This window comes from Chiloscyllium punctatum, chromosome 3, assembly GCF_047496795.1.
Source record: "Chiloscyllium punctatum isolate Juve2018m chromosome 3, sChiPun1.3, whole genome shotgun sequence".
In the NCBI taxonomy this organism is placed as follows: Eukaryota; Metazoa; Chordata; class Chondrichthyes; order Orectolobiformes; family Hemiscylliidae; genus Chiloscyllium; species Chiloscyllium punctatum.
Window position 1 is genome coordinate 76,918,141 of NC_092741.1, and position 17,592 is coordinate 76,935,732.

Sequence of the window (17,592 nt, forward strand, 5' to 3'; positions counted from 1 at the left end):
TGGCCATTGGTGGCTCGGCCTATATTGAATGTTAACGCCTGATTACCCTGGAGAAGCCGGTAGTGAACCACCTTCTTGAACTGTTGCTGTCCTTGCAGCTTGGAGAAACCTACAGTGCTGATAGGAAGGGAGCCCAGGATTCTAACTCAGTGACAAAAAAGGAATGGCAATGTACTTCCAAGTCAGGATGATGTTTGACAAGGAGGGAATTTTGCAAGTGGAGATATTCCCATGCCTGATGGCCTTGTCCTTCTTGATGTGGAGGAGTTGAACTGGAGTGGATGAAGTTAAAAATCACACAACACCAGGTTATAGTCCAACAGGTTTATTTGGACATACTAGCTTTTGGAGCATTGCGCCTTTGTCAGGTAGCTGTGGAGCAGGATCATAAGACACAGAATTTATAGTAAAAAAATCACAGTGTTATGCTACTGAAACGATATATTTGATGGCTGTTAAGCTACCTGATGAAGGAGCAGCACTCCAAAAGCTAGTACTTCCAAACAAACCTGTTGAACTATAACCTGTTGTTGTGCGATTTTTAACCTTGTCTTTCTTGGTAGTAGAGGTCACAGGTTTGGAAAGTGCTGAAGGTGGAGGCTTGGTGAATTACCACAGTGCATTTTGTGGATGGGACATACTGCTGCTACTTTGCGTCAGTGTTGAAAGGAGTCACTATTGCAGGTAGTGGGTGGGATGACAATGAAGTGGGATGTTGTGTGGATGATATTCAACTTCGTCAATGTTGCAAGAGCCACACTCATTTGGACAAAAGAAGAGTATTTCATTATATTCCTAATCAGTGCCTTCAAGATGGTGAACAGGCTTTAGGGAGATAGGAGGACAGTAAAAGATTCAGTACAGACTATAAGAAATGTGATGTCTCCTCATCAAAAAAGCTGGTATTTAAAGTAACAGAATATCAGATTCAAGAACTCCAAAATTGTGACTGAATCTTTGAATCTAAATTATGGATTGAAGGCTATATACCAACAGAATCATACAGCATGGCAACAGACCCTTCGGTCCAACTAGCTCATGACAAGTATAATCCCAAACTAAACTAGTCCCACCTCCCTGCTCCTGGCCCATATCCATCCAAACCTTTCCTGTTCATGTATGTATCCGAATATCTTTTAAACATTGTGATTGTACCCACATTCACCACTTCTTCAGGAAATTCAATCCACTCGCAAACTGCCCTCTGTGTAAAGAATTTGCCTGTAGGGTCTTTTTAAAATCTCTCTCCTCTAAAACGTGCACCGCCCCCCTTCCTTGAAATTCCCTATCCTAGGGAAAAGATAACTACCATTAACTCTATCTATACCTCTCATTATTTTATAAACCTTAATCACGTTGCCTCTCAACCTCTTAGACTCCAGTGAAAAAAGTTCTAGCTTATCCAGCCTTCCATTATAACTCAAACCTTTCATACCTGGCAACATCTTGGTAAATCTCGTCTGAACCCTCTTCAGCTCGATAATATCCTTCCTATAACTGGGCAACCAAAACTGGATGCAGTACTTGAGAAGAGACTTCACCAATATCCTGTACAACCTCAACATGATTTCCCAACTCCCATACTCGAAGAACTGAGCAATGAAGGCAAGCGTGTCAAACGCCTTTTTAACCGCCCTGTTTGTATGTGACGCAAACTTCAAAGGATTATGTATCTGCAACTCTCGGTCCTTCTGTTCTACAAACTACCCAAGGCCGCACCATTAATTGTATATGCTCTACCCTTGAATATTGCACCAAAATGTAGTTCCTCGCATTTATCCAGACTGAAGTCCACCTGCCATTTTTTTTAGCCATTTGATCAAGATCCATTTGTAATCTTAGAAAACCTTCTTCTACTATGTCACCTATTTTGGTGTCGTCTTTAAACTTATTAACCACACGTTCTATATTCTCATCCAAATCATTTATATTAATGACAAACTAAAGAGGGCCCAGAACCAATTCCTCTGGAACACTGCTGGTCACAAGCCTCCAGTCCCAAAAGCAACCCTCCACTGTTACACTCTGTCTTCTGCCAGTAAACCAATTATGTATCCAATTGGCAAGCACCCTCGGAATCCCATGTGACCTAATTTTACTAATTACTTTACCATGTGGAACCTTGTTAAAGGCTTTACTAAAATCCAAATAAACAACGTCCACTGCTCTGCCATTTTGACAACTTCCTTAAAAAAAAAATCAATCAAGTTTCTGATACATGATTTTCCTTGCACAAAATCATGCTGACTATCTCTAATCAATTTTTGTCTCTCTAAATGTCCATAAGTCCTATCTTTTATAATCACCTCCAACAATTTGCCCATAACCAAATTCAGACTCACAGGTCTGTAGTTCCCCGGTTTCTCCTTACAATGTTTCTTAAACAAAGGTACAACATTAGCCACCCTCCAGTCATCAGGCACCTCAACCGTAATTATGGATGATGCAAATATTTCTGCAAGACGCCTCTTAATTTCATCCCTTACTTTCCACAGCGTGCTGGTCATGTGGTGTGAACATTGATACTTACAGATGTTGATACAAGGCAAATAATCTGCTTGACTATTAAAAGATTTTGAGGTTAATTGAAGAGAAAGTTCATATTTTGCCTCATAATTTGAATTAAAAACAGTTCACTGAATGGTAGGACCCTTAGAACAAAGAGGTTTCCTTGACAGTTTTGAGCTCCTGTGGATTCAGCCTGAACACGTGCATCTTATCCCTGACCCAAATATTCTGTCCATGAGAAGTCATGTAAAATCTGTCTTTACACAGGACAAAACTGAAAAAAAAAATCAAAGCTGGAAATAATCTTGCTATGTACTGGATGCCAAGAAAGGAACAGAGTTTCAATAAGTTCAGGACAAAGATACCACAAGGAGCACTGAGGGAAAAAAAATCTCACATTTTAATGTCAAACTGTTTGAATGGTGAAGTATTACAAAGGAGGTTAGGAAAGAATCTGCATGATTATCAGAGATCTAGTCCTTCTGAGAATCATCCTGAATAATAAGGTCAAGTTACTGCACAGTATAGAGGGTACATTTGAGATAAAGCATGTAAAATACCTGCTACCTGACCTAACGTTGATCTTACTGAGACGTTGATGAACCAGCAATTTCTATAAAATCAGAGTGCAGCCTTGATAAAAAGAACAATGTCAAAATGACCAAATATCCCATTATGGAAGGAAGCCTACAGTGATGAGTAAAGCAGAAGTTTCCAAAAATGGGGTAGGGACCTTGAGTGATTTTGAGAGCTAAAGGTCGCAAGAGCCAAAGCAGTAATGGTTATTTGGGAACTTGAACCAAGTTGCAACATCTATGCTCCTGCTCTGACAAGCCCTCACTCTCCAACTTCTCACGAAAGGATTGCCTTGAAATGGAGTCACAATATGAAAGAGTTTGGGTTGCACGAGGGAAAAGTCAGCAGCAAAAGTAGGGGCATGTTAAGGTTTCTTTGTATTTCATAAGCTATCTCCTGATCGGACTAAAAATAGCTTCCCCTCCTACATGGAAGTGGCAGGATTTTAGGCTTGGTGAGAACAAAGTAAATCAACAATAAAAAGAAATTGCAAAACACAATAAACTAATATTGTCTAACATTCGACTTTCCATGTGTAATATAATGTCCTTCATCTAAGATACATAATGACCAAGTAATATTTTATGAAAAAGAATGGACAGTCATTAACTTATCAGAATAAAAGCAAATTTTAAAAACATTGCTCCATAATACACTGGAACTGCTCGCCTCCAAGTCTGATAAACTGCAGCTGTTGATTTCGGAGCCTGTTGCTCAGCTTTATTGGTATTTGTGGCATTCCATTTCACAGACACGTTGGAAAGCAGCTTACATTCATCAACTGTACTGGTCACAGGGTTTAGCTTACATGTGGCTGACATATGCAGCTCGATTAACATAGCCAATAAACCTTCGATAAAGCCCCCAAGTAGACTTATTGGTATCAAGATTGCATTGAAAGAGGCAGGGAAACCTGACAAGGTTCACAAACATGATCAACAGTAGTCCTCAATCTCCCCGCCGTCCACACTAGGTTTGAATTAGCAGCAACTCAATCAAGCCATTTCCTTGACATGGATTTATTAAAAACATTTCATTAATTTCAGAGGATTACGGAACTTACCAAGAGTTCGAAAGGGTCTTTGTTGTGGCATTTGAGTAAAGAAACCTGGCTTCAAAGCGTTTGTGATTATGATATCAAATATTTCCTCAAAGTCTTCTCTGGAAAAGGAACAAAAGAATTAATCATCAGCAAACATTTCAAGCAGATTTAGTTAGTTGTAATTCTTTACCTAACTGGAATCAGGTTTGTGTTGATAGCAATTCAGGTTCCTTCTGTGTAACATGTTGGTGGACAGATTGGAAATTAATGTTCTGATAATTCACACAATCCATGAGTTAAATGTGCTGATGCCACATTAAAAATGCTTAGATATCTCTTATCAGAAATCCGTCCAGTGAGCTGCTTGGGAACAGCTATTAGGTGTCTGCAGCTTGCTTGTTCAGTCATAAAAAGGTCGATCACAGTATTCCCCACAAATTAGGCCTATGAATTTTCAGACACAGCTATTGTTATGTGTGCCTTTGTGTCCTTTTTTACTACACAAAGTTAATCTTGCGGACTGCATTGAACACAGTTGAGCAAGTTACAGAATTTCGTATCCAACACTTGCATGTTCAGAAAAATATTTCAATTATACTTTGAATCGGTGGTTTTGAAACGTCATCATGAGTGTACATGTCATCAAGTCAATGTTTAGACTATATAAGCTTGATTTGGAGTCTCAAATTAATTTTTGACTATAGTAAAATAAATGAAATATTATTGCAATTCAAAAATTAAACAATGATACAAAGATAATATTTCATGTCATTACATTGTTTCCTTTTACATTGTGCACTCAGGATTGATGGAAATGATGCCAGAGTAAAAGTTATTTCGGCAATATACCTATAGATAAAGTTTAAATATCCTGTGTAATTTTACTGAATATATGTGTAAGTTGGAGCATGGAGTTTGTTACAAGATACACTTCTATTTCCTATACTCCAATTAATTTTGCAAGTGTATATCTGAATGCCTCGTTTGAACTAAAGAGCCTGCCTCAAGGCCATGGAGACATCCAATGGGAAATAAACAGTAAATCAATAGGCAAGGTTAATTGAGAAGCTTTAGGCTAGATCCACCTTGCATTACATTTATCAGAAGGGACTGTTAATTGGTATTTCTGCTTGAGACTACTTGATTTAGTGTGTCACACTCTTGGCTAAACCATTTTCACTTTGAAACATCTGTTTTTCATTTAGTGTAACCCACAATCCGGTAGAATTTTTGTTCCACTGTTGTCTGAAAGGTCACGAGGCATTCTAGATGCAAGCCAACACACGCTTGGAGTATTTATTCGAACAACTCCATAAGTTCAGTGGTTAGGAAAGATTCAGGCACAGGAGATTAGGTAGTAGAATCAAGGCGAGAAGAAATTAGAAAAAAATAAGGATCAGAAAACTCTGCTGGATGTAGTTTCTAACCACCCTGAATGCAATTACGTCATTGAACAAAAAAATCAACTAAGAAGAGACCAGTAGCTTGTAATAAAAGAAACCGTAATAATTCGAAAGGCCTCGACCTTCATTTAGACTGCACTATACCTGACCCCTTTATTCTCAGAGTCTCCGCAAAAATTATTTTTTTTAAAGAAATACACAAGACCCCCAAACTATCTGATTTTTCAGATCTAAAGTACATCAAAGAACTTAAATTACTGGAGAACTCAGCAGTCCTAGCAGCATCTACTGAGAGAAAGCAGGGTTAATGCTTTGGGACCAGAAGTCTGAGTTTCTCCAGCAATTTCTGTTTCTGGTTTTCAGATTCAGAGTGATAGAAAGCATGACCAGGTCTCTGTACTGCACATAACAGAAATCACTAAATATATATATTTTACTGGTCATTATATTCTGGCTGCAGGTTAACTATGAAATTAAAATAAGTAAATACTACAAATTAAAACTCTTAACAACCCTTGCACACAGAGGAATAAGTCACATGGGTAGAGGAAAAACTGGGAAAATAATCCTGTCGTTTTTGCATGGAAGCTCTATTGGGTTGGTTCTTGCTGATACCAGAGTTTCTATTCAACATTTCTTTTTTCCAAATGCTTCCGACTGGTGGCTGGTTCATTTGTGAAAAGGTCTCTGGCTTATTCAGTTCAAAGTCACAACTTGTAGCATCAGTTAAAGGCAAAATACATTGTTCCCCTCAGGTTTTCTTGGTTGATGTCGACCAGTTAGCTTCTCTTCAGATCTAAAGCTTCACTGAAGAGACCTGAAAGCGCGCATTTTGGCTGCAGTAGAATTGTTACTTTCTCTTTGTCTTGCTCTTAGCCTGAGCTGTTCAGCCATCTGATAATCAAGCATCTTGTTGTGAAAGGCTGAGGACCTTTGTCATTGATAAGTGGACCCTGGTCCACAAATCAGTCAGCTTCACTAGTATCCATCCCCTCAGCTTCAGTCTGTCTGCAGATTTCTGAAATCAAGGGATCTGGGGAACAAAATCAAGAGTGTGATGCTGGGAAAGCACAGCAGGCCAGGTAGCACCCAAGGACCAGGAGCATCGACATTTCAAGCATAAGCCCTTCATCAGGAATGAGGCTTGTGGGCTAGGGCTGAGAGATAAATGGGAGGGGGATGGGGGAGGAAGGTAGCCGAGAAAACGATAGGTGGATGAATGTAAGGGAGAAGGTGCTAGATCACAGGGGGGAGTGATGGAGGTCAGGAGGGTAGTGCTGAGTACTGGAATAATGTAGGGGGAGGGGAAATGAGGAAGCTATTGAAATCCACATTTATCCTGTGTGGTTGCAGGGTCCCAAGGCAGAATATGAGATGTTCTTCCTCGAGGCGTCGGGTGGTAATGGTTTGGCAGTGGAGGAGGCCCAGACCTATATTTCCTTGGCGGAGTTGTGTGGGGGGGGGGGGGGATGAAAATTGAAGTGTTCAGCCACGGGGCGGTGGGGTTGGTTGGTGTGTGTGTCCCAGAGATGTTCTCTGAAACGATCCGCAAACAGGCGTCCTGTCTCCCCAATGTAGAGGAGACCACATCGGGTGCAACGGATGCAGTGGATGATATTGGTAGAGCTGCAAGTAAATTTCTGAGGAAGGAGGTGTGGCTGTGGTAGCGAGTCTGCTTGAGGATGTGGCTGAAGAGCTTCAGGGCAAAGGAGAGTACCTTGGGGGTACAGTGAGAGAGGGACCCACTGAGATCTTTGTAGAGAGAGGAGGAGAACTTCTTCAAGGTAGGCATCTTTGGAAGAGGATTCACAGTAAGGTTAAAATCAACTAGGAGCAAATGAGGACTGCAGATGCTGGAGATTAGAGTTACTCGAGTGTGTAGCTGGGAAAGCGTAGCAGGTCAGGCAGCATTCTAGGAGCAGGAGAATTGACGTTTTGGGCATAAGCCCTCCATCAGGAATGAGGCTTGTGGGGATACAGATATGGGGACTAGGCAAGGAAGGGTGAGGATCGGCCAAGATCATAGAGAATAGCGGAGTAGGCTTGGGGCACTGGATGGCCTCCCTCTGCTCTTGTTGATTATGTTCTCATGTTCAAATAAGATCAATCTCTGAAATGCTGAAAAATGAATGTTTCAGAACTGAAATTGGTCTGTGATACTGAAGTCATGAGAAAAGTCTGGAGTAAAACCACAAAGGTGTCACTTTAGAGATGGCTCTGTGGTAAGCACTGCTGCCTCACAGCGTCAGACACCAGGGTTCGATTCCATCCTCGGGCAACTCTTTGTGTGGAGTTTGCACATTCATCCCATGCCTGTGTGGGTTTCCTCCAGGTGTTCTGATTTCCTCCCACAATCCAAAGATGTGCAGGTTAGGTGGACTGGCAATGCTAAGTGGGCCATGGTGTCCAGGGATGTGCAGGCCAAGTGGATTCCCCACAGGAAGTGCAACGGTAGAGGTGTAGGGTAGTGGGGAGTGTTTGGGTGGGTTTCTCTTCAGTGTGGACTCGATGGGCCAACTGGCTTGCTTCCACACTGTAGGGATTTTATGATTCTATGAAGCTCATATGTAAGGGACAGCTGCATTCTCTGAGTAAAATTAAGAGAGATGGCACTTACTGGAAAAACTGAAATCAGACATTTACTAATTTATGTCCGGTATTTAAATATCACTGGCATTGCCATGGAGAAAAGTTGACCATTGCTGGAAAGGGTCAGTTGTAATTATTATTTTAATAATTTTTGACAATTTTCTATATTTTCACAACATGAGAATTAGTACTGCTCCACCAATCTGGAGCCATTACCTAAACTTGATATGTACATATTTAAAAGGATTATAGAGTGCTTGAAGGTAATGTGTGGATAAAGAACTGGTTAAAACAAGAGTAGTTAAACTTCCAACTTTACTCTGCATTTGACAATTAATTGAAATAAACATATGTTTTTTATTGTTGAAGTATCATTGTAACAAGTCAATATTTTAATTTATTATTTAAAAAAATACTTGTCAGTCCAAGTATGAAGTTTGAAAAGTTACTGTAAGTTTTCGTCATGAAATCTATTTAAGACATGATATTTTAATTTTCTCCAACAAACACTGCTGAATACAGATTCTGAACTTGCTACTACAACACTATGGGATCACCAGCAGCACAAGGAGTTGAGGGATTCAAAGATGAAAATTCATTATTCTTAAAGTGGTCAAGAATGGACAACAAAGATAGTACAGCCATGACCCAAATCTGGAGAACATTAAAACAAAAAATCTGCCTTCCCCTCCCCTCTCACTGAAACTATCATCTGGATATAACAACTTCTTTGAAGAGCCGACAAAAATCGACATACACGATGCACCTTCCTCATTCCTTCAAAGGCAACAATCTTCTATCACTTTTGCCTTGGTTTCCTCTGACCACATACTTTGACTAACTATTGAATCTAAAAGAAATTCAGGCTATAGAATGGATACTGAAATCATGATAAAGATAAACTGTTCTACAGCAGATATATTGAAATATACTTGGTTAAAGTTGCAACATGTATGTGCGCAGTTATGATAGATCAAGAAGAATGATTATACAAGCAACTAACTCTGCTACCTCTTTTCCTACCACTTCTGTTGAAATCACACACCACATTGTGTGCTCCGGCCTGGATTATTCCTATCATCTTGTGTTAAACTACGATTTTTAAAGTTTACCTCTTTACTGCTTTAGGTATTGTCATTCAATTCTCCTTTATTGGTTTCGCTCTATGATAAAGTCTTGGCTATACTTTTATTTCTCACAATGCAACCACTTAATCTATGAACACTTCACCACTCATGCCTAAACATGATTTGGAGATGCCGGTGTTGGACTGGGGTGTACAAAGTTAAAAATCACACAACACCAGGTTATAGTCCAACAGGTTTAATTGGAAGTAGACTAGCTTTCGGAGCGATGCTCCTTCATCAGGTGACAATCACCTGATTAAAGAGCGTCGCTCCGAAATCTAGTGTACTTCCAATTAAACCTGTTGGACTATAACCTGGTGTTGTGTGATTTTTAACCATGCCTAAACAGTCACCTTTGATGTGACTCACTGCTTTGTCCTTGACCTTCTTTTAGGAATCATGTATTACACCTTGATAATAATTTCTAAAAACAGAAGGTCAGTATTGAACACACAGAATGGTAACTCACGTATAAAGAAGGTGGCTCTTCACATCTATTGGCTCTTCTATCGAGCTATTCATTCAACTCCATCTACTTTCCTGTGTGGTCATTCGGCATGTAGACTAGCATTGCTCCTGGTGAGATTAACTCTGCATCAATGGTTACTCCACTTCCTCTGGAAATAGTTTCTACGCTTACTTTAACAAAACCATTTGTGACTTTGAACCCATCATCAAATCACCCTTGCAACATCTGTTGCAAGAACAGTCCCAATTTCTCTCATCTCCACAAAACTCCTGCCTTTCTCCCTGGTCCTAGTTACATAATTCTCTTCTGCACCTTTCTTAAAGTTGGGTCTCAGTATTAAACATAATACTCTAGTTAAGGCCAAATCAGTGTTGCTAAGGACTTAACATAACTCCTGAGCATTTGTACTCCATTCTTCTATTAATAATGTCAAGGTACCCAAGCCTTTTTGAAAGCATAATTTGCCCTGCTATTTTCAAAGATTTGTGTCTGCACACCCCCAGGCCTCTCAGTTCTTGCACCCTTTCTATTTATTTATCTTATATTGACTCTCCTCATTCAGTCCAGCAAGACGTATATCAGTTTCCACTTCTGTGTTATATTTAATCTTCTGTTCATCTGCCCATTTTATCTACCCACATCCGTCCTAAGGCTGTATGAACTCAGATTTCTCCAGTTTCCTCATTTCCCCTCCACCCACCTTGTCTCAGTCAAATCCCTCGAACTCAGCACCGCCTTCCTAACCTGCAATCTTCTTCCTGACCTCTCTGCCCCCACCCCACTCTGGCCTATCACTCTCACCTTGACCTCCCTTCACCTATCGCATTTCCAACGCCCCTCCCCCAAGTCCCTCCTCCCTACCTTTTATCTTAGCCTGCTGGACACACTTTCCTCATTCCTGAAGAAGGGCTGATGCCCAAAACGTCGATTCTCCTGTTCCTTGAATGCTGCCTGACCTGCTGCGCTTTTCCTGCAACACATTTTCAGCCCTGTATTAATCCATCCCATTGTTACCGTAGTTTTAGAGTTTTGAATCACCAAATGTTGAAGTTGTGAGCTGTATATTCAAGTCAAATTCATTAATATACATCAAGAAGAGAAGTGACACTGAAAGCTGACCCTGGAAAACATCAGTGTATGTATCCTTTCAAACTGAAAAACACTCATTTACCATGACTCTGCTTTGTGCTCCTTAGCCAATTTTGTTTCCATGCTGTCAATGTCTCTTTAAGCACAAGGACTTTAATTTTGTTCGAAGGTCTATTTTGAGGAATTTTACCTTTCGGAAGTTCAGTTACACTACTTTTTCAACCCTCTCCACCACCTGATAATGGAGACCAATCCAATTTGTCAAACACCATTTGCCTTTAACAAATGTTTGCTGACTCTCCTCGAAGTTGCTGCTCCTTCCAAATGACAATTAAGTTTGCTCTTGATTATTTTCATTCACAGTTTCAGGTTAAGTTGCAACAAAAAAAAGAAAATGCGGGAGAAACTCAGCAGATATGGCAGCATCTGTTTTCCAGCCAGAGCTGCTGAGTTTCTCCAGCAATTTCTGTGTCTGTTTCACACTTCCAGCATCCACAGTATTTTGCTTTTATTTGAGATGTTAAGTTGACCAGTGTGTAGCTACCAGGTTTATCCTCCTCCATTTATTAAAATAGTGGTACCACCCTCCATTTTCACTGTACTCATTTGAGAAAATGTGACAATAAAGCTACTTCTATTTCCATATCCAAGGAGGATAGGAGAGAGTGAAATGTATGCCAGGTTTACACACAACTACAACTCTCAAGTCTAGGGCAATACCTTCAATGCAATTTCTCCAATATTACATAGCTGAATCTTAATGTCTTCCGGATCAATATTGGTAGAGAAAAAAGTATTCATTTTAGCTTCCATATGTCTGGTACAACTTTACCACAACTTCCTGCACCAGTTGAGGTCACCATGAAGGACTCTCCTTCTCCATCTCTCCCCTCATCTGTGGTGTGGTGACCCTCAGGCTAAACCACCACCAGCCATTTCTTTCTAATGAGAGAGCAGTCACATAGCCCACAGGACTGTAGCAACTTTACCTTTTACAACTTTACTAGTGACTCGCTAGGTTTGACTTTTCTTGACTGGTTCAAGCACTTATTGGAATATTTAGTACATTGAGCCTCCACAGTGGTGCCAAGAACACTTTCCTCGTATTACAAAACCCCAGCACAACTCTGCCAATTCTGAAAAATACACACTCCTTCCCACTTTTGCTCAATTATAGAACAGTTGTCATAAATCCAAAACTCTCTCCTTGTGTGTTCAGGCTTCTACATATCAGGTGCCTACTCCTAGTCTGGTGTTTTGCTCTAGATTCTGAACTTTTGTAAAAATAAAGTGTACATGAACAAAACACATTTGCTGACTCAGTTCTCGATTTGACTGTACTCTTTTTCTAATTTGCAATGTATAACCTTTTTTTTTTAAATCAATGTTTTTTGATAGGAACCAGCTGTAAAAAGAAACTCAATACTCAAGACAGCCCACATGGAAGGATTAAAACATTTTAATGGAAAACTTGCTTCAGCAGAAACAAGTTTACCAAAATACATTCTTAATGTATTATTGTTGTATTACTGAAAGGATTTTGTGATTATTTAACAACTATCTCATGTTATGATTGCAGTTCATGTTATTATTGGACAAGTCAGATCTTAGACTGAAATCTGGCTTGATTGATCATGTTTTGTTTTTCTTTGGTTTTAACAAAGTGGTCTTCGACAGAATCAAAAGCATGCCTCAGATTTGATCTTTGCAATAAAACAGAAGGTATTATTCAAAGTAAATGAAGATAAAATTGCATAAACCAAACTATTTAGATATAACACTCCTTTACAGCACTAAAACCAAGAGAGAATTCCCTTTCCTAGATACCACTAAGTCTATAGCATTTAGTATCTATAGTGTCATCACCCACCCTTTTCTCCATCTTCGTCACCATTCTTTATCTTATTAAGAATAAACTTCCTATTGGTGTGGACATTGTCTACAAAACAGACAGAAAACTTTTCAATCTTTGATGGGGTGACATCCATGCTGATACCAAGATTCTTGTGCATATGGCAGTTATCCTTCCAACTATTCCTTATGGCCATGAAACCTGGACCACCTCAAAAGCCTGGAAGAATACTATCTATGCTAATTGAGTAGGATTCTCCACATCAGCTGGGACGACAGATATACAAACATTAGTGTCCTTGAAACAGACAACAGCGCCAGGATCATGGCCATAACCAGCCAAAATTAACTTCGCTGGGCTCTCCATGTGCTTAGGATACCTGAGTTCTGTCAACCAAAGCAATTCTTCTGCACCCAGCTCAAGAAAGGCCATCAAATGCAAGGCAGTCAAATGAAAGGAAGACAAAAGAAGTGTTTCAAAGATTCCATGAAGGCTCCACTCAAGAAATGCAACAGAGATATCAATGCATGGGAGACTCTCATTCCAAAGAAACTGACTTGGACGAAACTTGTCTATGCAGGGATACAATTCTTTGAGAACACCTGTCAGCAAGAGGAAGTATGGAAAAAAAAGGAGCTGGAGAAAGGCATTTCTGCAATCTTGAGGCAAAGGACCACTTCAACCTCCTGGAAACACCTGCCAAATCGGTGGTCAGAGATGTGGCTCTAGGATTAGGTAAGGACACACAGAACCCATGACCAGTGACATAGAATTTCCTAAGAGGACAATCAAAATCATCAGCGAGTGACTGCTGACGATGATAGTATTTAACCTAATTAGTGCTGCAATTCCTAGTATTGTGAAACTGATAGCCTTATTGAGTCTTCATTAAACTGAGTTTAGATTTTCTCAGCCTCAAATAACACCTTTAGGGTTTTAACTAAATATCAGTCTGGAACTTTCAAACTAAACTCCTAACAGGGTGGTAACGTATCTCAAAAGTTTTACAAAGACAGCACCTTTTTCACTTTGAAAGTTTTTGATTGAAATAGACTATTTTTTAAAGAAAAGGATTGTGGAAAGGAATACTGCACTTTAAAAATCAGTTACATGACACTTATTGGATGTGCTATTTACACCACTGTTTATTCAAGTTTTAGAGGAGGTTACTACTGGAGTTGGAACTAGGAGATGCGTTAAAAGGGAAATTTGGCTGGCAATAAGTAGCTGATTGGTCAATGGAATGGTGACCAATTATTGGTTACAAACTCCTTATACCTGGCACTGTGTGAGGTAAACAGCTTGTAAGAATGTTGGTTCAGAGGCCACCCATTCTCTAAAACAGAAGGGGCTGCCCTTTTGTCCACAGTAAGAAGCAACTCATGTCTTAAGAAAGCCAGTCTGTTTTCTGATCAATTTGCTGTTCGCTGTGGCTCTTAACCAATATATTATGCTTCCTGTAGGCAAGTGAAAGTACCTGGAGATGGAAATTCAACAAGCAGTAGGTCCTGACAAGCCAAAAGGATTATCTCAGTTAATTCTGTGGACAAGGACCAATAAACTGCCTTCTCCATTTTTCCCTGTGTCTGTCTGCATTTTTGTGTCTGTCTGCATGTGCGTGTATATAGAAGGGAGTTGTAGGGCACAAGGTTGACTGCTCATAATTGTTTCTCTGTAGCCAGGATCTTTCTTTTTGTAATAAACAGTCATTTTTGTTAAGTACAGAAATATCGCCCATGTTTTCTGTCAACCTGCATCTAAAAGACAGGTACATTGGGAAATTTTAGTGAACCAGTAGAAAATCATTAACTTTTGTGACAGTTTGGGAATAATAGGGTTTCACTTCCAGCACACTAGTGCAGTGAGGCTCAACAGTTTTAATCATACTCACTTCTTCAGGAAAGAAAACCGTTTTGCACATCCAGCTTCAACCATGACATCTGCAACTTCTAAGCCGAAAGATTCTTCTAGGCTTTTGGTATTTTCCATAAGCCAAAAAACCTTACAATTCTATATCCTTCTAACTGAAGCCCCATTGTTTACTTTGTTTGAAAGGTTCAAAGCTGTCTTAATGGAAACAAATTCCCAATAGCCTCCAAGATTCCCAGAATTATATATCCCATTTTTGTTTTAAATAAACCATTCCTTCTGAAAACCTTATATGTTAATCATTAAACCCATTTCATACACAGACACACCTCAAATCTTACAAGCTATGAGTTCAAAATCCAAGCTCTAACATGAAGGATATTAAAACAGATAAAACACTCATTTTACTTCACACTAAATAAAACAACGCTGGATAAAATGTTGCTGCTTTGACTAGACAGCTTATCAAAGGATAAGAACATTAATTAATGGCTTCCTTTCTAAAGCATCAACATTTTCATCCCATACGTCCATTTGGATAGTTTTGAGCATTTTAAGTATTGTTAGGACTTCATCTACCCTGAATATTGAGCATTCAAATTCATTCCTAACTTGAACATTCGAGGGTGGAGAACCCTTGTGGACTAAACATAATATTGCTGGCACGAAACTTGGTAACAGCAGTTCCACTGAAGAACAAGAGGAAATAAGTGAATTTTCTGTGGTCCAACATAATCGTTATTTGGTACTTGGTGGCATCAATGCTACCTGTAACAAAGCAGTCTAAGGTAGATGCTATCCAAATCCCATTGTATGGATATCTGGCAATACCAGGAGATGATGGACTCTGCCTGGAGTATATTCTACTTCAAGACAGTCTGTTATGGCTGAAGAGGCCAATTTGTAAATAGCAATCCCTTCTGCAATTGGCACAGATGAGGCCTGTTGGCCTGGGATTAACTGGTGTTTCTTTCTTTTGTTTGGCTCTCTCTTCCACCATCTGTTGTTTTCCTTGTCCATAACTTTCTCCATGTTGTTTCCAGCTGCTTGTTTCCAGTGACTCCAATCAGCCGTGAGGATTTCCCAAGTATTGGCCGATTATCTTCAGAGGACTCTTGTGGACATTCTTGTATTGTAGATAAGTTGATCTCCTGCCAATATCATGGGCAACACAGTGTGTCATGGGTTACCATTGCTGCCTCACATTGCCAGGGAGCCAGATTCAAATCCAGATTTGGGTGATTGTCTGTGTGGAGTTTGCACGTTCTCCCTGTGTCTGCATGGGTTTCCACCATGTGCTCCAGTTTCCTCCCACTGACATGCAGTTTAGGTGGATTGGCTACGCTAAGCTGTCTGTAATGTTCAGGGATGTTCTGTTTAGGTGGACTAGCCAAGGCAAATATGGGATTATGGGATATAGTGGGGGGTGGTGCTGGTGGGATGCCCTTTAGGGTCAGTATAGACTTGATGGGCCAAATGGTCTGCTGCTGCACTGTAGGAATTCTATTCTATAATTCTATGGGAAAGACTTGGCCTAGTGGTATTATCGCTAGGCTATCAATCCAGAGACCAAGATAATATTCTGGGGACACAAGTTCGAATCCCGCCATAGCAGATGATGGAATTTGAATTCAATTTTAAAAAATGGAATTAAGGGACTAATGATGACCATGAAGCAATTGTCGATTGTCAGAAAAACCCATCTGGTTCATGATTGTCTTCCAGGGAAGGAAATATGCCACCCTTAGCTCGTCTGGCCTATATGTGACTCCAGACCTACAGCAATGTGGTTGACTTTCAACTGACCTCTGAAATGGCCTAGCAGCCATTCAGTGGTATGAACTGCGCCAAAGTCTCACAGAAATGGAACTGGACGAATCACCTGGCATCAACCTAGGCTCTGGAAAAGACAATGGCAGAATCAGCCCTGTTGACCCTGCAAAGTCCTCCTCACTAACATCTGGGGGCTAGTGCCAAAATTGCGAGAGCTATCTCACAGAGTAGTCAAGCAACAGCCTGACATTGTCATACTCATGGAATCATTACTTACAGACAATGTTCCAGAAACCACCATCACCATCCCTGGGTATGTCCTGTCCAACCGGCAGGACAGATCCAGAAGAGGTGGTGGAACAGTGGTATACAGTCAGGAGGGAGTTGCTCTGGCAGTCGTCAACACTGACTCGGGTCCCCATGAAGTCTCATGGCTTGAAGTTTGCTGTGTGGGTGCAAAGAGAGTAGATGGGTCTGGTAGTTGGAGGTACTGGTTGTAAGTTAAGGCTGGGTTGTGTCCGGGCGGCAATCAAGATTGTGTGTGTCAGTTGCATTGTCAGCCACAGTTAAAACATGTTTAATCCCTCAAACTTCGCCCAGCTTACGTTAAAGAAGATGGAAGCTCCAAAGTTCTGAGTGAGTGTGTGCGCGTGTCGGTTAACTATTCATTAGTTTGAACTTTCTGCACTACTTTCACAGAGATAACTTCACTGAGACTTCTGCACCGTCCCGACAATTTCAGACTACACTGGAGCAAAGACCACCTTCCCACTGGAAGATTTGAGTCAATATCCTATATGCTTCATAACAGTAACATTTTTCTCTTTGTAATAATGTCAGGGATTGAGTTATTTACTTCTAATTCTGGTGTTTACATCCATTCACTGCCTCTTCAGTTATGAGACAGACGAGATCATCATACAGAATGACCTGGCTAACATCCAAGCTTAGGCTGATCTGTGGTTGCTAACATTCATGTCACAAAAAATGCCTATTGTGACTATGCCAGACTGAGCAATTGGAGGATGTTGCAGCATCGGGAGAAGATTGCAAAACTGAAAAAGGAAAGAGATGATTCTATAATCACGATGCTCCAGCAGTCTATCCACATCAGAAGCACTAACTCATTTCCTTCTTCACCAAGAATACCCACTTGGGAATGCCAGCACACCCACATCAGCACCATTTTTCTCTAAATGGATGGGAGAACAATTGTTAAGTCTAAATCATTCACAACAGCATTGAGGCCAAATATTATTAATGCTTTTGTGATCCTAATTTAGAACAAAGACAAT

At 40.3% G+C, this 17,592-nt stretch overlaps 1 protein-coding gene across 3 annotated transcripts in view; it reads right to left on the bottom strand.

The window, feature by feature from the left end:
* Positions 1 to 17,592, bottom strand: part of nt5dc1 (5'-nucleotidase domain containing 1) — a 554,582-nt gene that overhangs the window by 121,594 nt on the left and 415,396 nt on the right. For all 3 annotated transcript variants that reach the window (XM_072555633.1, XM_072555641.1, XM_072555649.1), the window contains exon 8: positions 4,148 to 4,245. In XM_072555633.1, coding sequence (XP_072411734.1) covers positions 4,148 to 4,245 — 98 coding nt within the window. The remainder of the gene's footprint in view (positions 1 to 4,147; positions 4,246 to 17,592) is intronic.